The sequence below is a fragment of the Amblyomma mixtum genome, chromosome 3, assembly GCF_055824585.1.
Source record: "Amblyomma mixtum isolate Tamu chromosome 3, ASM5582458v1, whole genome shotgun sequence".
Lineage (NCBI taxonomy): Eukaryota > Metazoa > Arthropoda > Arachnida > Ixodida > Ixodidae > Amblyomma > Amblyomma mixtum.
The window spans coordinates 221338633-221366047 of NC_143014.1; the positions used below are offsets into that span (position 1 = coordinate 221338633).

Below are 27415 nucleotides of genomic sequence, written 5' to 3' on the forward strand. Positions count from 1 at the left end.
CCACCACCGCGTCGTGCTGAATGCTAACTATCTGGCAAGAAATAGAAGGCAGTGCAAAAGTAAACTGCACGTCGGCAAGGAATCCTGCCTTGTTGCGCTTGACCTTCTTGCCGAGGCAAAAAGAGGAAGACATTGGAACATTTTTCAAGTATTTCCCAATGTAAGCCCCATTCGGCTTCCCTTTGTTCTCTTGTGCGAGAACTTCCTGCTTTTCTATGGTACGAAAACATCTTTTTTAAGTTTTTTCTGCGGTTCTATTCTTAATCTGTCTTTGCAATACGCATCTGCGTTGTCCCTTTGCCCTTACCTTGTACGGAGTACATATAGTGTTGTTAAAAAAAAAGGTTACAGCACGCAAGCGGCCTAATCTTTCTCGCCGTTCTTATCATTGGCTTTGTAACAGGTACACAAGGCCTCGAGAGCGGCTCGTGTCGAAAGCTTCCACGGCTTCCGCCTCCAAGGTGCCTCGGATGATGATCGTCGGACGACTTCGTGAATGATGTCATGCCCAACGTCATTCCCGAGACCCGTATAGCCGCAGGAAAACAAGGTGAGAGCACCGCCGCGTCCTTGAATGATGCACGACACCTCGCACTGCGTACGTGGCACCGTGGCCGACGTGAACAATGCCAGCGAGCGGAGCTGGGCATGCGCATTGTCCTCAAACTATGTACTGAACGGGTCGCAAATTGTTTGTTCGCTCTCCGGTGACGCTTTCGAGGCTGTTGCTTTCTAGCCATGTTAACGCCCTTAATATATATACGGAATTATGGATGGATTTCAGCACCGTCATTGTGGCTGCCACGGTGGTGCATCGAGAGCACAGCATGCTGGTGAAAGTCCGCGCTCTTTTCTAATCTGCTTGTAGCCATATCCCATGCGTGTTGCTATTTCGTCCACAGTCCTGGCGCCCGTGACGTCCCGTCCAAGCCACCTTTAGATAAGGACCCGATTAGCACACCGACTCTTGCCGCAAGAGCGTAGACTACGACGCCTCAGTTTTTCTGATTGCAACTACGTTATTTGAAAGCGTGACCGCCCACAAAGCCGTTCTATACCTTGTCGAAGGAAAGGTCGAAGGTTTCAATGTTTCTTGCTTAAAGCACCTTAAAGGTTTCGTGAATGCGTCCTTATTACACCGCCCAAGAGTCTTTAATACGCGCTTTTCAGGCGTGAGACAGAAACAGTCGCCAAGCGAAGCGCCTCCAGTCCGCAGATGTGCCGAGTAAGCTGAACGCGTGTCTTCCCATACCGAAAAATTCCGGACATGCACATTATTTTTTCAGCGGGAAGTTATTTATGAACGCAATGTTTTCGCATATCGTAAAATTGCACCATAACATTTAATATATACGCAGATCCCTCCTCGGGAAGTTTGTACTCCTTACTGCTTATTGCCAAAAACACACCTCATAATTTTTTTTTTCTTGTGGCGCTCGGTGCCATCGCAGGACAAACTTTAAAGAAACATTTTGGTACGCATCGGAACGTTACACCTTTTCTCTTGAATGTGCTCGCAACAGGATCTTACAGCATTCCACATTTGCCTCATATATAGAAAGTGTTACGAAAAAAGTTGGATTTGCATAGTTGTCCACCTTATTTCTCATACACAAAGATGATGTTTACTCATTTCCGTGCTGCAAGATTTTTAATCAACAACCTACATGGCTTGGATTTTCGTCTTTTGAGACAACGATCTGGCTAACTGCATTCGGGGTAGTCTCCACGTTTTCTCAACCACATTAGCATGACCACGGGAGCGTAAATGTATTGTTGCGTTGTTTATCTACGCTTTCAACCCTTCAACAGTGTTTACGACATTTTGGTTTCAGTACTTTATTTATTTTTTGTGCGTGTGTGTGCCTGGCGATACATCCATGTAGCCACAGGAAGGCTCCTTCTGTGCACTAAATTACACAACGCACAATAAAACCGAAACAAAAACCTATAAACGTACGCCGCATTCAGTTTGCGAAATTCGGTGTTAACCGAAACAGGTCAGTATTCTTTAAAACACACGCCACAACTAGCTGGCTACCGACGGGAGTTGCACTCAGATAAAGTAGAAAAGTGCGGATTAAGTAGCGCAGTTTGTTAGAGGTGTTCCGCTACTTTACAGGAGCAGTCATGTTGGCGGGCACTTGTGCAGCGGGTGAAAGAGCAGCACTTCCAATGCATTAAATAGAAGCGCACTTGGTGTATTTGATGAATATACAAGAAGATCATTTGATTTCAGCAATGGTACCACGCGATGCGAAGAATGCAGAGATGAACTTACGGCTATCCAGATTTTATTCTTTGGTGCGAAACAGCGAAAACTAAGAAAAAAGTACTTTACTCAATTTTATGATGAATTCTTTCCTTTTCACCCAACGCTGCTCTTAGATGATAATGCAGTTGTTGCTTCCGTTTTTAGCTTTTTAAAAGAAGCAGACGTTCTTGAAAAACTGTAAATGTTGATCCTCTGGTTCGCGTTATTATATGTACACCTCAGCCACTTTCTCATTCCTGAGAAGGCTGAGGTTTTTATTTGAATGGTTGGGAGCCTCGAGATCCTTGCCCAGCCAAGAATGGCCGCTGAGGCTACCTGACCTTCTTTAAGGCTTTTACTATTAGCCATTTCTACATTTCTTTTTCTCTGTTATTACTAGGTAGTAAAAACATTTAGGCTATCTGACCAAAAATGATTTTTCAAATTTCTAAAAATTCTGCAGAAACCTTATTCTCTACCTTTGGCTTGGCGCATGACTGCCTAGCTGCCTATGTGCCATAAAACCCAACGCAACGCAACATACACAAAACGCCCGAAGCTGTCGGGCATTCCATACTGCCAGTGTATATGTCCAATGATGCGCATTCAGCAAATGTTTAACATGTCAGTCATGCCCAGAGAGACTGCTGGTTAGATTTTTGTGCCGAATATGTTTACACTACTCAAGCTGATGTCTCCCTACTGTTCGTTTTTTTGCCTTTTTTTCCCCTTGGACGGTGACACATGCCCAACTACGCATGTGCGCATGTATGTATTTTACTCAGACATGTATGCAGCGAGTATATGCACTTTAACCCTCGATTCACGTTTTTTTTACGTATGATGGTGCACCATGGTTCAGGAAGAGCTGCTCATTGTGCCCACCTAAACTATTAAATAAATTAAATAAATAAATAAATGAGGCCCACAAAAGAAACCGGTTCCACCTATCAGAATACACTTAACAAGGCCGCATGCGGCAGCTCTGTAGAGCAGTAACATAGACGACGGAACAATCTGTTGAACCCTGGAAATTTGTTCGGCTTCGTAAGGGTGAATCACACGGGAATCCAAAAAACCAGTTGAGGTTGTTGCTCACTTCAGGCGGGACCCCTTCTAGAGCTTCATATTATATCCCCCGAAACTTGTCTACTTTAGAGACACTATGGATGAATGATCAGTCAAGACTAATCCTCCCTGGCACTGCTCTGTGTCCGAGCAGGCCACTCTCACCTCTCTTAAAGCGCCATCATCACCAATTATCGCAACTTTCATGAACGGTGGCGCCGCCCCGCGGCGTCCACCACAACCCGTGATGAGGCGATAGCGCGGCGACCATGAAGAGCAGTCGAGGATTATTTTGTTCGGTAAAGAGATCAGTACCGAGAATTTGAGGCCGACATCGCTCTGACCCTGCTTTAGTATTTGTGGGGAGAGCGCAAATTCAAAAGCTACCACTTGCGAAAATCTTAGGTCTGTTATTAGACAGCAAGGGCAACAACGCGGCAGAAATTTGGCGAGTGCAGGCAACAACTGAACAAGTTGTTACCATAAAGTTAATACAGGCCTTTATTGTGAGCAGGATCGTTTAGACAGCACAATATCTGAAATTAAAGAAAAGTGAAAGGACAAGTTCGACGTTCTCGTAGTCAAAATATATAAGAGCACTTGGAATCCCGGTAAACGCAGGAACAGAAAGACTACTACTACACATGGGCAGTCGCAATACAATACTGTAGACGAAATTATTGAAGGCCATTCGACTTCGCAGAGGATACGGCTATCAGGAAGCAGGGCAGGAAGGGACGTACTGGATAGACTAGGGCTCCCATGCATTTGGCCTACGGAGGATAAAGAGGACGTGGAAGTCCAGCATGGAAGCAAGATGAAGAAATGTGTGCCCTGAATTTCATAAGGAAAGAAGAAAGGCTATAGGGCTAATTCCATAAGGAGAACATGGGACGGGATGGAAGAGGCAATTTGCGTGGACTTGGCAGGACTGATCAATGATGGTTGGTTGGTTTATGGGGTTTAACGTCCCAACGCGACTCACACTATGAGAGACGCCGTAGTGAAGGGCTCCGGAAATTTCGACCACCTGGGGTTCTTTAACGCGCACTGACATCGCACAGTACACGAGGACCGATCAATGAGATATATAAACTACAGCATGCACGGATGCGCAAGGTAAATCAGTTAATGTAGCATCAATTCGATGCCGCGGAATCGCCCAGGTGGAAGAGGTGGCGATTGCTTTGGCAGTGGTATCCCGGGACGTCTCGTGTGTTATTGCGGGCTCGCAGACTGCATGTCGCAACTATACCAGAGGTAGGATTGGTAAACACGCAAACAGGATAATGAAAACTAAAGAAGACACAGACTTTAAGTCTGTACTCATACGGACTTCAGAACTCTCTGCGGATGTTGGCAACGACTGCGCTCACGCCACTGGCCGCGCGCTATTACCCCACGCCCCCCTACATTCGCAGGAACATAATTATTCGCAACCGTTATTAAATTATAGGGAATTACTTCAACATTTGAGATTTACGAGAAAAGTACTCGCCGAACCTCACCAAAATCTAAACACGGAGCAAGGGGTCATCTTAAGGGAATTGCATTGAAATGCTTATATAAACCAAGTCAAATTCAGCTATACGTTTCCATCTGCATTGCGCCTTGTGCGGGAAATGGCTAACTTATACCACATAAAATGGGCATGCCAGAACAATCCACGCATTCCTAGAATCAATAACCGGACAAGTGAGGACTGGGAGGCGGCGCTGTCCAGCTCGCGTTCGAAAGACCAGCTTTCGCTGGGGAACCGGGCAAGAGTGGCGGCAAAAGCCAATGGGCTCCTGGAATGAGGGCCCACCCAACTAACTGCGATTTCCTCTATGCATTAAACGTTCTTCTCTCTCCCTCTCTGGCGTTGGCTGTGCCTTTCGTTATCAAGGTGTTCGTTTTGTGCGCGACAAACTTGCAAAACGAAATCGATATTTATATGGTGCACTAACAAGCTTGGAATTAGCGGGTAGCCTAGCAGCGGCCACAATTCTGCGTACCGCACATTTCAGATCGTGCTCTGTAGAACGGCACAACTTAAACCTGGCGTCTCTCATAGCCTTAGTCGCTTTGGGACGTTAAACCCCATAAACCAAACCAAACCACAACTTAAACCTGCACAAGTTTGTTTCGGGCGAACATCTGAAGGGAGAACCGAACTGCTAGTCTCCAGCGCTGCATCTAACTTCTGCCCCCAAAGCCGGTCTGGCAGCCAAGGTGAAGGGGCTTTCCTGTTCTGGGACGTTTTTGCCGCTTTTCTGACGCCTAAATGCACAGCTCTCCCACTGTGCATGACGACGCTGTCATCACAACGCTTATTATGGAACCAGTTTGTATCACCTCTTTGTGTTCTACAAATGCCGACTAATTTGCGACTCGCTCCCTCTCGCTGCTAGCCAAGCGTAGGCTGGTTACGAAGCTCAGGCAAAATAGAGACCGACACTATGACGGCTGCCAGATTGTTTCAACGGAAGTCATATTGGATTAGCAGTAGCGCCCCCTAAAGCCCACGAAAGTTGCGGACAGAAGAAGCCGAGTAGCCTCACTTTGAATTGTGTGGGGATGAACCGCGATGCCTTTTAAAGAGCCATGAGGCACACCTGCCCTCCTCAGAGGAGTGAGCAGGACCCGCCTCCCTGCTACGTGTTCTGGTACCCCTCGTTATAGTGGTGTAAACCACCGTGAATGCCGCACGAAGAATACAGACGAGACGATGTCAGCCATATTACGTGTCCGCACTAGAATCTGTAGAACCTGTGCGAATGCGGCGCAGCAGGGTGTCTTCTGCACTGTTCAGCCCCTTTGTCACAAAAGCGGAGGTCAACGAAAAAAAACTTATAGCTTACATTGTTTCAAGTTAGGCCGATTACTCTGTTGACTCACGGGATATGCAATGCATGCGCTTTCGGCATAGAAACATGACTGTAGGATTAAGTTTGCATCACTGGATTAAAATGCATCACTGTGGAAGAAGACTACTATCAGAAAAGAAGGCGATCCAGTTTGTTAGCAATATCCTAGAACAAAAAATTATACGGAGAAGACAGTTCTATCCTGCTGCGGCCTGGGCGGAAAAAAAACAACTGCGCTCTCCGACATTTGTTCTCGCGAAAACTGGCGTGTGTAAAAAAGCAATTGCGTAACGTGTTTTTGCAGTGGAAACAGGCTGGATAAAAGGGGGCGCGGTAAAAAGGTTTTCCCGCAAAGTAGATCCGCAGACATCTGAGTCAATTGAATTGCTTGCGTGCTTGCAACGCTGTGATATGACTTTGTTGGATTATTAAAGGAGAGTCTTCCTGTCTTTATTTTCCATTCATTACCCTGAACACACTTGATCTGAGTAACGTGTTTTTCTCTGCATGTATGGTTGCTAATGGTTTAGATCACATGCTAGTACCGGCCAATTGCAAGTTTTGTTTCATTCCCAGAAATTTGTTGCTTACAGGAACCCAACCTGCTTTTTTTTTTAATGTCAACCAAGGGCTTTTTAGGAGCGACGTAAAAATATCTGAATTATAATCATTGCCGGTGGGCTTGCAATTCTGCAGTGAAACCAAGGTGGTTTTGCCTTTAATCTTCTGAAGTGACAATTTCTTTAACACTTAAGAGTGGGTACTTCGATTCTTTTTTTTTTCTGTGGGATACGCATAACTACCCTTCTTTTTTGTGTGTTTTCTATGCCACCATCATACCCCAACAGTCGCCAATCCTCAATAGCTACAATGACCTCTTTCAAGCAAGCATAGTGTTTAGCCTGCATAGCCATATCATTTAATGCCACGTGCTAGCGCACAAGGCCTATTCAAGCACGGCACACGCGCCGAACAAGCTGATCAGATAACGGGCTGCCAATTGCCCTGCGCTGCCAACTGAAGCGGCCGCCAACTGCCCTGCGTGCAACGTTGTGGTACCCAAAGCATCAGACATTTTTAGAGTGCTCTAAATTGGCGGTCCTTCGACTGTGGCACAGGACTGGGTCCGTCGCGTGGCGTGATGACGCATCGCCGCAGAGCTGCGCACGCTACGTTTGTAGCCACATTGCGAGGGCACTCTTCGATAGCTGGGCCCTTCAATAGTCTCGTATGCTCGTGACCCACCATATAGGCCTCAGAGCCGTCGTTGCTAAACAAAACCCTTACCCTCACCAGTATGAACGCATTTGGCTGGAACGTATAGGGAAATTTTCCTTTCGGTTTGTGAGCTTTTTGCGTAATTCAGCAGTAGATTTATTAGCTTATCTTCCAATCAAAATATCTGAAGTTGATCGGTACGCTTGGTTCAGCACGCGCTACTGATTTGTTTGCAGTTTCTGCGCATGACGCATTGCACAAGAACGTGCTAGTTGCCTCCAGGCTTACTGCCTGCAGGCAGAGCCCCCTTACTTTTACTTTCTATTTTTCCTAGTCCACATCGTACCGCATGTTCCCCTGAGCTTAAAGCTCCTTGTGACGCTAACAGAGGCACGTAAATTTCCTCCGTCTTTACTATAACTTGTGTTTTGCGGAGTTTACGTTAAAAGTTTTGCAGTTTACGTGCTGTGCGTTGGGAGCACGCCAGTTTTTACATGTACAAGTTGATAGAAACTCCTCAAGTCTGCAGTCTATTCAAGTCAATGGCACTGAATGTGCGGCTGCTGGGTTACATGAGTTACAAAAAGCGTATACGGTTGCGAGCTCTTTATACACTCTGGCCGTTTTCCAAGGGCAAGGCTATTGCTTGAATGGGCCAACAACTGCCCTCGGGTCGCTGCTTATGTAACGAGGGGAGAACTTGCGACACTGGTGGATGCGATTGTCGAAGTGGGCATCACCGGAGGCTACACGGCTTTGCTAAGCACCTCCGCAGGTTGAACGTGCTATTCATGGATATTTCTTGCGATACGTGCTTGCAATACAAGCCAAATAAAGGGACGCTCGCTTGTTTTCCTTCTGAGACATGCGACGCGTTGTGTAACACAACTAAGAGTCCTCATGTTTTATCCAAGCGGACAGCGCCGACAGCCGTCTGAATGCGCCGATCCGCAATTAACCGTTACTGAGTGAGTATACTGCCCCGGACTAAATTTCAGTTGGTCTTTGAAAAGCAACGGTTCGTACTCTCTGACGCTCTCGCCTCTTAATATTTTTCCTGCTTTTATGAACACAGAGAAGTGTGTTCTTTTTTAGTTGCTCAGGCTTTAGTGTTAAACGCTGTATCTGCGGCAAAGAGCAATCGCATCTCAGCAGTTCTCCTAGGCCCCTTTCGTTCTTGTCAGCTGCCGTGTCTTCAAAAAACAAAAAGAAAAATATTGGCTTCATTCGGACTTAGCGCAGGAAAAAGTGTGAACTGCTATTTTCTCTCTCTCTCTCTCTCTCTTTTTACTCCCATTCTCTGCTGAACACTTTGCGACCTGTGACAGGCCAATCCGTTTCTGCGACAGCTCGCCTTAAGCCTTGAACGCGTTCGATCATTGGCGTTTTTGGACCGCCGTCTGCGGACTACTCACACAACGCCGTTTTTTTTTTCGATTTTTTCTCTCTTTTAGTGCAGCATGGCGGCTGCTCTTCATTGAGTATAGAATGATAGAAGTAAATACGAGCCCTTACCGGCGCGTTACTCCGCTCCGGAGTAACTGCGGCCCTTTTTTAGGGCGAAGCTATCATCAAATTCCGTTCGGTCTCTTTTTCAGAACTGACCCGCTGCGGTGCCACGGTGCCTTCGGCGTTCGGCTGCTGATCCCTAATTCGCGGATTCAATTTTCATTTTCATTTGTTTAATTCTATTTTTTTAGCATTTCTCGTTGCTGCAACAGTGCTGCAGTCAACGAACCCAAGCCTAGCATCGCTAGGTAGAGAAATACCCTATTCTAAATTTCCATGCTGCAAGCGTTCGTATTGCTGGGGCCCGCTGTTTCATTGGGGCCCCCTATTCTAAAACTTCCTAATCTTGAGCTCTACTCTACGGCGTCCTTCCTACCCCATGCGTCGTGTCGGGAAGGGAAATCTCACGATTTACAATTGTTTCTTTCTATTTTCAGGACTAGGCCGGTGGAACATGTCAGAACGGTGACCGCGCCGGGGCCGCACAATTTTTATATAGCTGCAACAAAATGGGTCTCGAGTTTCCTTCAATGTTCACGCTCATCGCTAAAGGGCTGCAGGGAGAATTGTTCTGGATTTTATGGGGGTTGGTGTGGAGGGAGGCTCACAGCTGTAAGGGCCCCTTGATAACAAAGCACCCATATTGGTCCTCTGATTTGTACTTTATGGCTTTGGCCAAGAGGACGACGAGCCCGACCCTCGAAAAAAGCTCTCACGCTTTCAGTCGTTCTGTGATTGACAAAAAAGTACGTGCGCCAAAAACGACATAAAGAAAAGTCATCGACATTTCGGCCCCCTTGTTCGAAATGAAATGAGAGGCAGGTCTGTGCTTTGTATGGACAAGATGTTTCCTAAAAAACGTATGTATATTCCTGGAAGATTCCCTCGTGTCCAGTTTACCCTATGCGGTGTCGTTTGAATGGGCAGAGAGTCGGACTCCATCAGTAAGCACTGTGGTAAAGATTTTTCTCTGGCAATTACACGAGCCACGTCCCAGTCGATGGCAGTTCTAAATGAAGCCTTTGCTCGAATATTATCTATAAGACATTGGAGTGGCCTACGTCCCTTCATGCAAACTACAACAGCGTGAGTGCATGTCAAGGACCTGATTAGGTGGGCTCGTTACTCAGGAGTTGTGTGCAAGATACCCTGCCGGGTATCTTGTGCCGCTGTCTGCATGCATGAAAGAGGAAACTTGCATGAGGCGTTTCAAGCAACATCAATATAACGTCGTCAGAGAAAATATTCCTCACACGCTTTAGGAGAACACTATGTTCGAAGGCACTGGCCAAGGCAACGACTGGCACGCGGAAAACTCCCTACCAAAGCTCTTACTCATGGAGGCAGGGCACATTCGGTTGATGCCACATACGATAGATTGGACACGAGGCAATTATCTTCTTGATATCTATATGCCTTCCTTAAGAAGCATTGTCCCCGTGTAAAGCACCAACTCCTTCCATTGTAAACAATGCGCGTGCAAATGATGCCTAAACATCAATGGTTTTATCTCTGCTTCGTTTGGCGACTGTACGATCTTTCCCCAATCGTTATGATTCTCCCTCGCCACGCACGCTTCAGTCGACCCTTGCGATGCATTTCGATTTATTTATTCAGAGATACCTGCAGCGAAACGAATGCATTGTTGCAGCGGAAGGCACAACGAAATCAAATATTGGAAGTGTCATATTAGGCTGACATGATATTCGAACAACAGTTGGAATAGGCACAGTACACAACAAAAACTCACGCACACACTCGCGCACATAGCATAAGAAAATGGTAACATACCATCAATTTAAGAAGAAATGCACGAAACACTTCCTGCATATTTTTTTTTTTTTTTTCAGTTTGGTCAAGTCATATATAACATGTGGAAAGAAGGAGCTCTGATAAACATTTGTTCGGCGTCTGATTTGTCTCACGTTAAAAAGATGATCCCAAGGTGCAGATACAGGGTCTGGCATCTGAACACACAGGACTTTATCTATCCCAGTTTTGTTGAAATAGATACTGTAGAACATTTCTGCTTTACTGTGCAGGCGCTTACTGCTGACTAGTTCCTACCCCAAGGATTCATTTATTGCTAAAACACTGTGGTCGTCTGCTTACAAGTGGATTTTGCTTTAAATTTTCTTAAAAATATCTTTGTATAAATTAAAAACAATAAAGGTCTTAAAACAGACCCCTCGGTACATTAGATGTAACATCTTCACAGTGGAACGCAGCGCCATTGATTAAGACGCATTGTGATCTACCAGAACGGTAGGCACGAACCCATCTAATCACCGCGGGGTGTATCCCAAAGGAAGCTAGCTTATGTAATAAAACAGTATGGGATACGCAGTAAACACCTTTATAAAATCCAAAAATGTGCAGTCCTTTTAATTTCCGTGATCATAACACAAGCATATGTAAAAACTGAATTCCGGCTGCTGTGGGGTGCTGTGAAGGAACAGACCTGGAGCCATGCTGTACTTTCGCATAGAAGTTTTTATTTTTTAATGTTTCATAACAGCGCCATAAATGATGCGTTCTGTATTATATTCCAGGTTATGCTTCTCAGAAAAATTGCTCGGTAATTTTAAACCTCGGCATTGGGGCCGTTTTTAAGGATGGGGTCTATGTAAGCAACGTTTTTATTGCGCAGGCAGTTCCTTCATATGCTCGTACCCTACTTTTCCTTCTCTTTTGTGCTCCCATCCGCATGTTAAGCTGCATGTTAAGCGCATGGCTGCAACTACATGCCTTTGACTTGATTTTTGATGTGCGCCTTGAAGACTGACATGGCCTAGCGATCGCCGCGTCCGCCGTCCTCCTTTTCTCCACGTGTTTTTGGGATCCAGAAAACAAGATTCTTTGCTTCCTTGTCGAACATCGAAAATGGCAGAACTGAATAACTTAGTTTTTACAGAGAGCTAGTTTTTACAGAATCACTTAGTTTTTACAGAAGCGTACCCTCTAAAGGTTTACAATTTACTCAGTAAAATTGCTCAGTACTTCACCTGAAGCAAAATTATTTACTGGCCCTAATTCATGCACTGATTCCTCAATTTCTATCGAACTGCTCTTTCGCCTGTGCTAGAAAACGCTGCCACAACGCGCCTACAGCTTCGCACTCGCACAGCGTGCCGCCTTTCAAAAGAACACCCAAACTTTTTTCCTGGAGAAGATGTAGCAGGTACAGTTGTACCGCATCCGCAGGGAGGATCCCCACTCCCAAGCCTAGGTGCATCGCATGACAAGAGATGGCGCAGGCCTCGTACAGGGTCTTCGCTTTTCGGCCGTGTCACAGTGGGGAGCTTATGGCATTTCTTCAGCAGGATGGAGAGAACCCTAGTCTTCATCTTTAGAAGACGTTTTATTCATGAGGTGTACGCTAGCATCTCAATGTCCGTAGACGGTGGCGCCACCTGGCGGTGAGGGAGAGAAACGCCAGGAGGAGGGTACAGCGGGCCACTGGACAGCAACATAAGCGCGTTTCTTGCTTGGTCAGCGGCGTACGATCACTCTTTCTTTTTTTCTTTTATGCTGTCTAAAGACATGGAGACGGAAAGCAAAATCAAGCTGATGCGTTGGTGTCTCGGTATGCAGGCATAAGCCGTCTAACCAGAAATTTCTCTATTTTTGTCCGAGGGATACCCAGCAGAAGAATTACTAGCGGTTCTTTATTAATAAAATAACAATGGAAGGAAAAGGTGTTGCTAGCCGTGGCATCTGCCATCGAAACCTGAAGCCCCCGAGCTGCGGCTAACGGGAGCAGTAAAAGGGCAGGGAGAGGGCAGGAAGGGGGAAAGAAAATGGCGAGCTACAGACAGAAAGGATAGGAGTAGGACGGCAATATACACGACATACAAATATATAAAAAAAATACACGTAGGGTGCGGCGCCCGTGCATATCCCGTGCATGGTTACGCAAATTGCTTGGGGACGGCCGGTCGCGGCCCACGTGATGCTTCCCTTGCTGGCACTGACGTGTTCGCCAGCAGAAAAAAGAGTGGGTGTTTATGTTGTGTGCATTGGCTTGCGCGTCGCCGCTAGTGGATGTCTGTAGTGCACATTTTAGCGCCGGTGATTTTTCTGGAATACCACGGCTAATCAGAACGCGTTTGTTTCGCCTGCTCAGACAAAATGCGGATCGTTTTGCTGCGAGGTGCGGCCCTGAATGTTAAAAGCCCGATGAGTCATAAAAAAGAGGGTTGTTTCTTCGCAACACTGTTACTTTGAAGTTCTGCTGTTTCCAACTGAACAGGTGACATCGCGCCTATTTTATAAGAGTCTACATAATAAAACTAATGCGAACTTGTGCGGCGCTATTAACCTCACCCTTGGCGACGCCTGTACCTGCTGGGGATGTGGAATTAGCTCTAGTAATCATTTTGTTTTGCTACTACATGCTACTAGCATTTAATCGTCCGATCAAAATCTGCTCTCTAACGCCGCCGACATTGGCTCAACCAAACGCGTTTTGATGTCCTTTGTATTGCGGTTGGTCCTCCCGACTAGCGCTATTGTGTCGGGTGAAATAATTGACCAGCATAGAAGCCGCGCTAAATGTATGGCTTCACATGGATGTTTTCAAAGCAAGGAAGCAACGAAAAAGCTGAATTTTTCTTCTACTGGAGAGGCCGACTGCCTTGAGCAGGGCACTTTGCTGCTCGCCTCTGGAAGTGCTCAGCATGCTATTTATTCACTTCAAAGCAACATGCTTTCGCCAAGGGACAAGTTTTACGTTCATGGTGCATTGCAAACGCAGATTCGGAGCACTTCCGGATCAAATTTTCTTCTCTTTTCGGAGCAAGTTTATACCAAAGGCAGATCTGGAACGCGGATCGCTGATCACGGATCGCATGTTCCGATTCGAGATTGGGAGCAGTCGCCGAGCAAAGATGGCCGCCGTGATCACTGGATTCGTCCGGAAGCCTGCGTGACCTTCTTCCGGCGCGTGTTCCATAGCAGACGACGCACGCGGGAGAGCGCAAGGAACGCTGGGTATTTTCTTCATCAGCCGCGCGCGAGCGGCGCCACTTGCTCTGGCCGGAGCTCCAAACCCCGCTTTGGGGCGGCTGCTCTCCGGTGGATTCAGGTAGTCAGTCTTGGAGCGGGAGGACAGTTCCGGATCTCCATCTAGAATTCACCATTAGCGTCGACGAGAAATCGTACCAGCGACACTAACAGTCTGCTTATGCCATACCTGCCTGTTCCATCTGGGAACGTGGAAAGAGGGTTAGAAGGCTCTAGCGTGTTCGTTTCTTTTTTTTATTTCCGCATCTGTACATATCTTATTGCATACCCAAATCATAATTAAATTAAAAGGCGCCAAACCATACGCACACACACACACAGGAGAAGAAAGAAAGACGAGACAGAGTGGTTTGGCGCCTTTGAATTTAATTATGAATAACTACCAACTAGCCCAACAACAAGTTCTTCTAAGATATATTTCTAGTACAGTGGGCCCTTCTATTTGTGTGTCGTCTCCGTGTTTTATCGAGGCGCTCTGTCTCGTCTTTCTTTCTTCTCCTGTGTGTGTGTGTGCGTATGGTTTGGCGCCTTTGAATTTAATTATGAATGACTACAACTAGCCCAACAACAAGTTCTTCTAGCATACCCAAATACATGTCTGCGTTTTCTGAGCCTTTCAGGCGTGGCTCAAATTCAGGCCGCGTGTTCCGCTCCGCTTTCTTTCTCAGTAAAATGCAGGATTAAACAGTTGTTCACTGTTTTACACTGTAGCTTCGAAGATCCGCGGACAAAGTCGCACAGCTTTCGTACGTATAAGATCACTTTGTGACTGACAGGAGCCAGGGCACTTTCGTCGGATACAACTCTAGAAGCGGCAGGTGCCCCTCAGAGCAGGCCCTCCAGCCAATGGCTTCGACCGAACTTCATGACGCCGCCGCTGATCCAATTAAGCCATTGTTAATCCTCTGGTTAATCAGCAGGACCGACTTGATTAATCGTGACCTGGGAATCGGTCGACGCCAATTGGCTGGAGATCATCCTTTGAGGGGCATCTGCCGCTTCGTTCTTGAATATTTTGTGGTCGGCGTTGCTTGCCAGTCACCAACCCTACCTATGTGATAGCGGCATTGACGTGTCGGTGCGCGTGTTCTGCGCCATGCATCCACCAGGCGCCTCCACCATCGGACTGCTGTCAGCGCCGCCGCGCGACAGGATGGGTCCCCCTCGCCGCCGTGTAGAACGCGAACGAAAGGCATCTGTCGACGACTTTCCGCTGCTGAGATATACGCGATTTCAACCGATAAATGGTGTCGAAGATTCCTTTCATCGATGAAACAGTACGAAAGGCACGGAAGTTTTTGAATATATGTGAAACGAACCAAATTTACGACGTGAAGCGGTAGGTGCGAAGCGTCCGCCGGTTGTGTCTCGCAGACACTCAGCAATCCGCCTGGGAAGGCTTCAATTAGCGGTGATGACAAATTGTGAAGGTCAGTAGTATATGCCACTCGCACCTTGCGTTTATATTTTATTACGCGGCTATCTGGCTGCACGTAGTTTACTGGCTTGAACTTCGGCTGTAATGCAGGTATCGCGAGCAAAGGCAATCACGCCACTGCTTTTGCGTTTTTGGAGCCCAGCCACTCTAGACTGGCCGCAGGCTTTCCAAAATCGGGCATCCGCTATACCTGCAGCGTGGCTAGGTCTGCATTCATCTGAAAAGTTCTTGCAGTGGAGCAGAAGCTTCTGAGAGCCATCGCGAGCAGACGGCCTTGAGATCAGCGCACTTGTGGAAGCCGCTACCTCGCACTGCAAGAATTAGTAAGATCGAGCATATTAGAAAGGTTTTTCGACGTGCTGAATGTCCCCCTGTGGAATAAACTTCAAGGTAATTACATAATTAGTCTTCCTATCTTAAACTGTCCGGCAAATTTGGCCAGCAGATTCTTATCAGGCCGTGATATTTTTCTGGGAGCTTTCAGTGCTTCTACGAAATACAGTGCTCAAGGTGCGCATGTCCAAGTGTCGGCCGCACATTTTTATCCACTTTGAGAGCGCGCGTCCGAGCTCTCTGGCATGTGCTCGAACCATCTGCCCGGAGCATGCGGCCCGCGTTTTACAGCAGTGCCCGAAAAGTTCCCCGAGCGTAGGACACATTAAAGGAAAGCTGCCTTCTGAAAATTTTACAACTTGAACAAACGTCTATATTTTGAGCAAGATATGTGAGGAAAAATTGCTCGCCGCTCGTTTTTACGACGAACGGATTTAATGGAATATTCGCGTCTTTCTTCTCCCAGTGTCTTATGCGTAGAAACTGTGGAATTTGGTTCCTGGAGATGTGGAACTGGAAATGCGGTTTAATCCCACTATAGAAGTCTTTCTGGCTGCTTTTAAGAGCTTTAGAACCCCGAGAACCAAGTGTACAGCCACTTGCCGATAGCGCATTTAACGCTGCCGGAGCCGTTGGACTGCCGCCGCGTTCCTTCGGGGACGCGCGCGCCGACGCTATAGTGGCGCGCCCCTTGTAATGCGGTCATAAATAGGACACCGCCGTGTCGGTTGACGGGTGCGATTACCACCGCTGCGGCTTAACTTGGTGTAGGTGACACGCAAGCACGCCCGAGTACTGGGGCTTCGGTGTCGTCTACTCCGTTGTATACTGTCCTCTCCACCGTTAACAACCCTAATACCCTAGTCACATGGGCAGTCTACTGTTATGCTTCACCACGGTTACCGAACTTAGCAGCTGTTATCGCGAATCACAGTTCGCCGTTGTCACACGGCTCGCCACCTCGATTGCGGCAACCAACGGCCCCTTGGATACAACAAACGAAGTGACGCGGTTACCAGTAGAGCGAAGCTGCATTTACAAATACATCTTGCGACGCAGTGTCTAGAGCGCCGTCCGATGGCTCCGTCCGGTGGCAGCACTGCCTCTACCGCCATATACATCCCCGCGCCGCCCGCAAGCCGTTCCCGCCGAGGCAACATCACTGCGGTGGCTGACTGGCGCCAGCGTCAGAAAACCGTGCTTAACTTTCTTATTCTTGTAAATAATATGGCCTGGGATAAATTAATGTCAAAAACGAATCCTCCTTGAGGATCGGTGACCTGTACCGAGTTGTGTAGGAATGATAACTGCGATACACGACGGAAGCCAACAGCCACTGAAACCAAGGAGCATAGGGGATGCCGCCGGTGCAGCGCGGCTGACGCGGTCTGGCTACACGCCAGCTCCGCTGCTAAGGCATCGGTGAAATCCATCACATATTTCTTTTAATATGAGACAGTTCGGTTGTCAGCAAGGCAATGACATGTGTGTGCCATTTACTATAGCACTAGTCAATTCCTAAGCGCAGTCCGCTGTGGCTTCCATGCGAAACAAATTAGGCCTAGCGGGTAAGCGCACTGCCAGACCGACGTTGTCCGCCGCGCTCGCGGGTGGCACGAAAGTTGCATGAAAGCGCCGTCGGACGGCACTCGACTTATAAATGTGTTGCTCTTGAAGTATAATTTTGTGAGGAAAATGCACGTTGTTGAAGCAGGCCAGCTCGTGCCCCTTTCGGACTCTGACGCCGACGGGCACTTTCCGTCCACGGACACCGCCTTTTTCTCGGTTAACGACGTCAACCGAGGTCGCCAAGCTCGGTTCGCGATAACCTGATTAGCTGCGCAACCACGGTTAATGCAGATTGACTGGCCGTGCCAACAACTCTCTCTGTGTGACTGTGCACTTCTACTTGTGGCCCCGCCGCGGTGGCTCAGTGGTTATGGCGCTCGGCTGCTGACCCGAAAGACGCGGGTTGGATCCCGGCCGCGGCGGTTGAATTTCAATGGAGGCGAAATTCTAGAGGCCCGTGTGCGGTGCGATGTCAGTGCACGTTAAAGAACCCGAGGTGGTTTAAATTTTCGGAGCCCTTCACTACGGCGTCCCTCATAGCCTGAGTTGCTTTGGGACGTTAAACCTCAATAACCAAACCAAACTTCAACTTCTGCGGTGTTTAACTGGGGTAATTGTTGCTTGCTACAAGAGCTACTGATAAAACAGAAGAGGTGAAGAATTCCATGGTGAAGTTCTTGCTCCACTTCACCCGTATTCGATGCAAAATGTGGCAGCGATCTGCAAGATGCAACCGGCGTCAACATGCCAAGGACAGAGTGTTCTTCGAAAGGCCTGAAGGTCAATTTTGCCATTGATGATGGCTGAATGACTACGGCCCAGACAACGTTAATGAGGCCGCTTTCTGTCCACCATGGTTATTCAGTAAACAGTGCAAATTACCTTCATGCTACGCGTCTGTAGAAACGCAAGCGGCGAAAACGAGCTACAGCAAATAGTCTGTGTCTGTTGCGACAAACGTGGCTCACTTTCATTCTCCTCCTTTCTCTTTCGCTGCGTTTATCCCTCTCCCTATGCGCAGGATACACAACCAAGCCATTATGCCTGGTTAACTTCCCTGCCATTCAATTCTCCTCTCGCTATCCATGTACATGTGTAAACCCAGCGCTTTATTCCTTGGGTCAGCGAGAAATGACTGACGAAATGGCACGCATTATAGGTCTCTTCGGTTCGGGTGTACTTTCTACACCAGTTCAAGGAATGCAGCAACATCGTATTCGTTTTGCCAGTGTAGCGCGCACCTCCGCTGCACATCCATATAAGTTCCACCTCGAGTTCTTGGCTAGCTTGCACTCTCCAAAGTGGAAGTGCAGTTGTAGTGCGGCAGGATGGCGGCGCCCATGTGTAAGTCGGTGAAGCGAAGGTATGACTGTAGTCTCTTAATGAAATGATCACAGTTCTTTCCAGAAAGGACGAGGTAACTGTTTGTGGCGTCACAGTTGTCGTAACTGTCGTCAGGCGGCATGAACAGCATTTCAGGGCATATTCGTAAATCGTCTCCTTGTATAGGCCTTTCCAAAAAGAAGTCCATGGGTGTCGCCATGGGTGTCGCCATAGGCTGTGCTCGTAGTACAGAAAAGAGTTGAAGATTAAGCTGCCCACGTTCTCCCCACAGCCCGGAAAACCGGTTTTCCCTGGGGTCGTGAAAAGATCTTATTAGAGCGGAAGCCCTACTCCTCCCATGCAAAACCTCAAGGTCATTCGCTCCCAAGAATGACCTTCAAACGGCGGAGGGGGAGGATGTTTGTGACGTTACATCATGTGACTCGCCGCGCCTCGGCGGCTTTCGCTAGCCTTCGCAACTGCGTTGAACAACGCGATTCAACGCTCTCCTCGTAGTTGTGTCGAACCACGTGACTCGCTGTTCTTCTAATAAGATAATAAAAAGCGCAAAGCGTTGTTTGACGTTCGCAGATAGCCATGGAGGAGTGGCGCGCTGAAACCAGTGCTTTGGCTGTTTAACGTAGCCGGCTGATTGAATCTGATTATTCTTATGATCAAGCCTTCCCTTTAATGAAGTTAACCACAGCAACTGACCATGCTTAATCGAGCTTCTGCTCTGTAAACTAGGTTCAGCGTGGTTGAAACCCCAGCGAATTTTTTGGGGGGGTCAAACGATTTCCTGGGGCTGGTTAACGGCAACACTTCATTGCGATTTGCAACTTGAAAATGCTTCACGTAGCACGCAGTTCGCTGTAATTTGGTGGCGACGCCAAGGCTAGCAACAACCAGGCCTGCACTCAACCATTCGTTTTGGAAGCAGCCAGTGCCAAGCTGCTCTTAACTGAAGCTGCACTCTGGCGGCCACGGAATTAGTAGTCCAGCGAGTGCATCCAACTCGAAGAGACCTTATGTTACTCTTCGATTTGGCTGCACTTCATTCTTCTTCCATTGTATCCCCTCTTTGTCATTTCCGTCGGCCGCAGCTATGGTACTTATGATATTGGACAGCCGGCAACGTCCTTTCCTTACTTTTTGTATTTTTCTTTCAGCAAACTACTAGTACGGCTGCCACCATCATTAGTTTTCATATGGCGTCCGCCACGTGACATGTTCTCTCCGTTCAGACAGCGCCGCGGTGTACTAAAGACAGCAACTAGGCCAGCTCTATGTTTAGTACTAACCTTGGATACAAGCAAGTGGCGCAAAGTGGTGCATGCGTGTGACAGCGGGATGGCCAAAGCGACGAACCTCGAGCAACTTTTTTTCGACGTGGTTGCTCGAGGTGCATCCCTTCTCTCGGCCAGAGACGACAGACACGCTGATGTTATTATTGTTTTATTCAGACCTTGACTTTGCTCAAGCAGCGCAGTGCCTATCGAGCTTGACAAACTCAGGCTCGTCTAGGCACAGTCAGAAGCCTACTTCTTCGTCGCACTTATACACTCTCTATATGTACAACATATAATTTGACATTGTTCGATAAACCTCGCATCAACTATATTTACAACGTGCAAAACTGCTGGGCACGTTTTGAGAGAACATTGCCAGTTACCAACATAAGGAAAATGCCGAAAAAAAAATGCCAAGCAGGGCGAGCAAACGAGCAAAGGAAAAAGAAAAGACAAAGGCATAACGTACGCCACAGGAAGAAACCAGTGACGCTGCAAACAATGAAGCGCAAACAACAACAGGAAAAAAAAAACAACGACATATGCTAGAAGCTCTCTTGGAGGCGACGTAGTTATACTTCCGCGACCCGAGAGTCAAGGCGGCTGCAAGGTTGCAGTCGGCCGCCTATTTCCCAAACGATGTCCTGGCTTGGATTCCTCCGTACACAAGACGAAAAAGAGAAAAAAAAAAGGCTGCGCAACGCGTCCATCGCAATGAGCCAAGCAGTGCAATTCAGAGAAAGCCATAAAGCGTAATAAAGCGTAGCCCGCGTCATTGAGAGCTAGAAGGACGTTGCGTGGTGTCTGAAAGCGACGCTTGACGCGCATGCGTTTAGCGCAGGTTTAGCACAAAATCTTGATCAGACGTGCGCAATGCGGGATTAGGGTGCCATTGCATTTCCTTTATAAGGCTGAGCTGTGGACACTTATGACACCACTTCACTTGTCGGTGAAGTTTTGAGCAAGAGGGGACAATGGCCTACCCTTCACGATTAGCACAAGCACGAAGTTGACGCAAAAAGCACTCACACATACGCACAGACGAGTAAAAAATTATGTGACTTAGGCATGCTCTCTTCTATGCCGAGATATCACGGAGTAGTATTGGTCGAGCCGCTTGAAGGCTATTTAATGCATCATGCCGTTTCAAAGCAACAGCTCTAACATAAAAATGGATATTAATGCTGGTGATTCGCGCATCAATGTTTTTACTTGTATCAGTTCAGAAGGCAGCAGCGTTAATTAATTTGCCCTTCGGCTTTCCTGAACTCTTACCATCGCTTCCTTTGCTTGTGTATAAATATCTCTCCTTCTTCCAACAAACATTTTATTGCTACTGTCTTCTTGATGCCGTACAAGAAATATATCTGCGACTCCTGGCCCTGCCAAAGCCGTACAGGGCCCCTGCAGGCTCCCGAATTAATTCTTGACGCCAGCATAATCGTGACAGACCTGATTCGCGCATAGAAGACAGCATGCAGCTAGGGCATCATCACTTCTTGTTGCTAAAATTTCAGAGCACAAAAAAGCAACAAAGCACGTGTAAAAAAATATTCAGAACGGATAGCACGTTCCGCTCCACGAGTATGTATAGGCACTCCAGCAGACTTAAGTCTTGTCGCTGCCGACGCAGTGTGTCGACGAAACAAAGTCGCAGTACCAGCAAAAAGAAAAAAAAAACGAACGCCTTGCGAGGAGAAGAGTATATCATGGCAACCCACATATCAACGCGGCGAACGGCTTCAAGAGGGCTCGGCGGGTTCGGGTCGACCGAGCGACGGTCGGTGTTCGTCAGTGGTGGTGGTTGTGCTTGTGGCCGTTCATGTAGTCGTAGCTGTGGTCGCCCGTTCGGGATTTCCGCTTCTCGATCACGTCCTTGGGGACCGTCTTGAGGTCGTACGCGAGCCCCAGCTTGGCCATGGCATCGATGAAAATAGTGGTCAAGTTGATCGTCCAGCCAAGCTCGCTGGTCGAGTAGTCCCACGGGAAGGTGTGGTGGTAGTTGTGGAAGCCCTCGCCGATGGCGGTCCACGCGACGAAGCGGTTCTCGGCTGGCGAGATGTTCTTGTCGTACGGCCGGTTGCCCCACAGGTGGGCGGCGCTGTTCACCAGCCAGGTGAAGTTGAGCGATGTCACGTAGCGCAGCATGGTGGCCACGAAGAAGGCCACCCAGTAGCTCTCGCCGAACAGGTGGTGCGGCAGCACGGTCGGCAGGTAGAAGCAGAAGAAGGTGGTCAGCGGCACGTAGTAGCTGCGAGTTCCAGAGAAGAGTCACGTATGAGAGAAAGAGCCCGAGCGACCAACCTAAGGGAGGCGATTTTTCCACTCCCCACTACTACTTTACGAAGCGGCATAGCAGCAACATGTTCGTCGGCCTCAATAGATGACACTCCCCCGTAAAACAGGCAGCAAGAACCGCTTCCTTAAAAACAGACTGCCGGGTGTGTAGTAATGAGGTGCATATTACACCGACCCGCGGTGCAATATATCGACAAAGTGCCATTACTTCCTCTCATATACCGTGAAACGCTGACGAAATCGCATTGTCTTCAAGCAGTTTCCAGCTTACGGCAGTGGTAGGCAAGTTTTGTCTCTGGGTCCTCCTTTTACTCTCTACGGCATCAGGCTACTCATTCTTCTGAGCTGCGGACACCACCCCTCGACTGTATTATTTGGATTCGCTTTAAAGCAGAGCCGCAAGAATGAAGAGCCCATTTTTAAGCCTATTGTAAGGTGTGTTTCAGTAGCAGCATTCTCAACAATGCAGTTAACAATGTGCGCAACGTGTGCGCTTTGCATAAAACAATATCACATACACAACGCCTAGGCGGATGTTCACAGTATGTAAGGCCAACAGACATTAGTCGCAGGTCGGAACTGTCCAAGAAACACAAGTTACCAAGCTCGCCGCTGACGAAGAGCTCGGCAGGAACTTTCCAAGCATAGAATTTTAGTGCCCTCTGTTGCTTGATAAGCGATTGCATAACTGATAAGCGATTGCATAATTGATAAGCAATTGCATAACTGATAAGCGATTGCATAACTGCTGTACAGCGCTTAAAGGCACGGAGGAAGCAGACGTTTGGGCATGCAATCTTGGCATTAATGGTCTGATTTCAACTGCAGCGAAATGTATAAAACAATACTGCAGATTGGGCGAGTTGGTTAACATACATCTTGAAAAATTTAGCGATTATGTTAACCAACTCGCCCAATCTGCAGTATTGTTAAATCAGCGCTCGTGTCGTCTACTCTTTCTGTCCTTGTGTGTCGCGCTAAATTTTTCAAGAGAAATGTATAAAACGTTTGAGGTTCGAGATTGATGTTTATTTTTCATTTGTTTGCTAAAAAAACAGCAGTCCTCCAGCGTCTTTATACCGACATCTTGCTTTGAGGCAAAGGTGTGCCACAAATGTGTCACAACCTGCGACACACGACAAATGTAGCTGCTACTGTGCTAGAATTCATTCATTCATTCATTCATTCATTCATTCATTCATTCATTCATTCATTCATTCATTCATTCATCCAAAACACTCGCCTGGAAGGTAACAATGGTTCAACTTTGCAAATAACGATAACGGCCGGTGGCAGTAAATGACCGTACATAAGAAAGACCACACTATTCCTAAGCACGCGTAGTCAAGTTGAGCGGCAATTGCCACTCCTCATTCGAGCTAAGACACGAACCCAAAACTGCCAGCCAACTATGTCATTGAACACTTGTTGCTAATTATCTATGACTTGCTGCCTGCAATGCCACTAGTTACCGCTAACAGGTATCACTGACTAGATATTACGCAAATCGACCATCGCTAATGACATTCTTAAACGAGCTGGAACTACCCAACAACATTTCACCTCTGATCACAAGCTCCTGTCATATAGCTATGATGTAAGATTGCCGCAGCATGTGCCTGTGCCGCAGTAATGGCTTCACGATATGACTCCAGAAACAGTGTTCGCCAAACAGCGCCCGACAGGTATCCGAGCCGCAGAGACGTCATGAGCCTTGCACGCGTGCCGTCCATTCCATCGCGCGGCCAGGCCACATCGCACTATAATGCGCTTTTCTCGCATGTGTCTTTTTGTTGTTGTTTTTTGTGTGTGCGCAGGCTGTCGCTCGCTTTCCTTGTGCGCCCAGTGAGACAGTATGGCGCACTTATTCGAGACCAGCGGCAGTTCCGCCAGCGTGTTTACGTACGCGCGTTTCGAATGCTCTGCACTTACTTCTTCTGGAACCTAATGACCGGATCCTTGAGGAGGTCCGAGCAGTCCACGGCCTTGCCCTTGCGCATCACGTCCGGGTGCTTCTTGCACATGAGCCAGCCGACGTGAGCGAAGAAGAAACCCCTGTTCACGTTGTGCGGGTCGGCATCGCTCTCCGAGAACTTGTGGTGCACCCTGTGGTCGCGCGTCCACTCGTACAGGTCGTTCTGCGCAACGGAGCACATGACAGCACAACACGCGTGAGTGGCGCGGTTCACGAAAAAGACTGCCGGTCGCGCCGGCGTGAGTGGGAGGATATAAGAACAAAGCGTTAGGCAGTCACGATCACAAAACCACATCAGAAAAACAAACAACACATGAAAGGAATGATACTAATAGCTAGTATATGCTTACAAACAAGAGGCACTCTTTTTTTTTTTTTTGTCGCTGACCCTACTGCGCTGCCTTTTTTCGCGTTAAAAAACGCCGTTTCCTCCTTATCCAGAAATTGGAATTTCAGGACTCACAATGCGCTGGAAAACTTTTTGTTGCTATCGAGGACTTCAACCTCTGAAGAAATTCTTAGAGGAACTATGACATTTTATGGAGAGTCAATTGACTATTCAAAATTTTACAAGGAAGCATTGTTGGGTCGCAGCGGCGAGAATTTGAGGAGACAATGTATGGTCGCCGTACTTATAGGCACTTGTAAGTCTTTCTTCGAAAATACGTGTAAAAGTTTGGTCGCGGCACCTAACGTATGTATATAGGCCTCGTCAGCTTAAATATGAGCAATCGTCTACACTCCACACAGCACACTGTGCAGGTAATGCGGCTGTGATTCGTATATGGCTCGCCGGGCTTCAATTAGTTACAATGCGCTTAATGACGCAAAAGCAACTAAGGCTGTGGTACACCGAACATCGGGTTACGAGCTTTACTTTCGATTCATTTTTCTACAGGGCGCTATAAATTCAGTTTTGGCCTGTTCAGCAATCCGTTTAGTTTTGACGTGCGCAGCTTGCAAAGCACTGCGCTTCTCGAAGTAGGACGGCGTTATGCCATGCTGCGAAGCTCAAGTGTCTCGAACACGACACAAAAGTCACTGCTTAGTCCGAAACGTAAAAAAAAAAAAAGGAGTTTCGTAGATGTACTGCATCGTTTCTTTTAAGGGCGTCGAGACATCACGCGCCATCTTTCAGCGGAGTTCGCCAGGGTGCTATGCAACGTTTCATAATTTGCATACATCATCCTAAGCGTGTTTTTTTTTTTTTTTTCCTTTAGCGCAAGAGGAACTTCTTGACCGTGCTGCGCGAGCGCACTCTCGAGATCCGAGTGCCCCTCTTCAGAAAAGGTTCCATTAGCACCGCGGTGCACGCGTAGGGTTTCTCAACTGAACGTGTGGCTCGTGCTTTCCTATTTTTCTCGCCACCTTTTCTCGACCTCGCGCTCGTCTGGAGTCGTCGGGGCGTTTCGCGGAAACTTCTGTGAAAACAGACTACACGCGCTTAGGAAAACCCGGCTGGATTCGTGTGTCGGAATATTGACGCTGGCCTCGTCGGGGCCTGCAAACACGCCGCGCGAGAGCGGCTCACTCAGCACGACGGCATCGCCGCCGCCTGTTGGTGAAGGAGCGCCGAGAGACGAAGGAAGTCTTCCGCGTATTATGAGCACAAAGGCAAAACATTACGAATAAGCTGGCAGCGTTCTCGCGAGGCACGCGCGTCGAGAGGCAGCTCGCCCGGAACTCTGCCAGAGCGGGTTGCTGGGGTCGATAGGAAGCGCGTAACAAGATGCTATCTCGACGGTACGTTTTCCTAACTATTCGTTGCAGGGACACAGCCGAGAATCGTTAATGATTTACTTCTTTTTTTTTTTTTTTTGGGGGGGGGGGGCTCCTGTTTAAGCGTCTGATAAGTCTGCGCTTCCTTGTTAAAGATGTGGATTACGGTAAAATAGCGGATGCATACCATAATCTACCGGTGTCTGGCGCCACTTTTGTCGTTAGCGCATTGAACAGTGCCTTGAGAACGCCGCAGAAGGCGAACCTTCTCCGTTTCTTGATCGAACCACCCCTCAAAAGGGGAAGACGTTGACGACAGCCACCGTCATTCGGCGCCAACTAAGCCATTTGTACGTGCCTTCAGTTCAGCCGGGAAAAACGGCCGGGAAAGTTGCCACAGCGCGCATATACGGTAGGGACAAACGAAGTGAGTGCTCCTGTACATGTCAGGGAGGCAAGAGCGTCCGGTTCGACAGTGCGTGAAACTGTTCATGAAAGCCTTAGCCGCAACTGCGCCGTTAGAACGCATAATGCTGTTACTGGTGCGACAGCGCGCGAATGACGGTGTCCTCTTCCTTCGCCTTTTCTTTTTTTCCCCTAGTAACAAAAAGCAAGCACGGTCCTGCTAAGCAGAAGTGCAGTTCCTATTCTCATTTCGTCAACGGCAGAGCTCTAGGACCTGTTGAGAATTAAAAAGAATAAAGAAAAGATGTAGGGGGACGCGGCGAAAGCGCGTGCCGGTTCGTTCCTGAGCCCCTGATGACTAACTCGTCCTTGCCCGAGGCAGGTGGCATGGGTGTGAAATTTGGCGTGCAGTTAATAAAAAACACGCCACGCAGGGCGATTCCACCCGATTTGTGCGAATAGTGGCGACCTATAGCATACCGCCAGGCTATAGGCCAGCGAGCTACTCCTGCGAGGCCTGCCAAGGTCAACTGCGAACATGGAGCCGTGAGAACACAATGAAGGACGTGTCGGCGGAACAACGGCCGGGCGCGCTGGGTAACGTGTACCCGGAGGCGATCGGGGCCGACGAGGAAAAAGTAGACAAAAGGGACAGGTGAGCTGGGAGAGGCGGGGAATGCGAACGGACAGTCCTGCGAATACCCCGCGCAATGGATGGAGCTTTTATCGCCGAGATTCACACAACGCTCCCTCCCGAACTGTGTGTAAGTTGGTGCCAAAAGAGTGAGGTACAAACCCGCGTGAGGCCCTGTTCGTCCCTGGCAAAGTAAGCTGCTATTACGATTCTATATTAGCCAAATTGTAGCCCCATCTGTTGATACGAGATTTGGGCGGGATGGGACCTTTCCGCTTTTTCCCCGGAATAGCGCGAAATTAGGTGTTTTGGCCATTGTCGAGAGAATTTGGGAAGCGTACGAGCGTTGCAAAAGCAGCGAATAAAAAAAAATGTGGATGGACAGTTTCTGTTCCACGTCATCCGTGAGTATCGAACGAGTTCCGAGTTGGACGATTTTAGTGAGGGTGTGCAGGGCCGCTTTTGCGCGCAAGGCGTCATCAGCGGCCTTGAAAGCGAAAAAAATATAT

At 48.1% G+C, this 27415-nt stretch overlaps 2 protein-coding genes across 7 annotated transcripts in view; one reads left to right on the plus strand and one right to left on the minus strand.

The window, feature by feature from the left end:
- The first annotated feature begins 323 nt into the window (after positions 1-323).
- The window catches only part of LOC149353759 (uncharacterized), a 273957-nt gene continuing 246865 nt past the window's right edge, over positions 324-27415 (plus strand). For both annotated transcript variants that reach the window (XM_089577404.1, XM_089577406.1), the window contains exon 1: positions 324-550. In XM_089577404.1, coding sequence (XP_089433530.1) covers positions 505-550 — 46 coding nt within the window. In that variant the 5' untranslated portion in view covers positions 324-504. The remainder of the gene's footprint in view (positions 551-27415) is intronic.
- The window catches only part of LOC149353760 (acyl-CoA desaturase-like), a 127335-nt gene continuing 119945 nt past the window's right edge, over positions 20026-27415 (minus strand). For all 5 annotated transcript variants that reach the window (XM_089582815.1, XM_089582819.1, XM_089582818.1 and 2 more), the window contains 2 exons: positions 24106-24311; positions 20026-22126 (listed from right to left, as the gene is read on the minus strand). In XM_089582815.1, the coding sequence (XP_089438941.1) occupies positions 21667-22126; positions 24106-24311 (666 nt within the window). In that variant the 3' untranslated portion in view covers positions 20026-21666. The remainder of the gene's footprint in view (positions 22127-24105; positions 24312-27415) is intronic.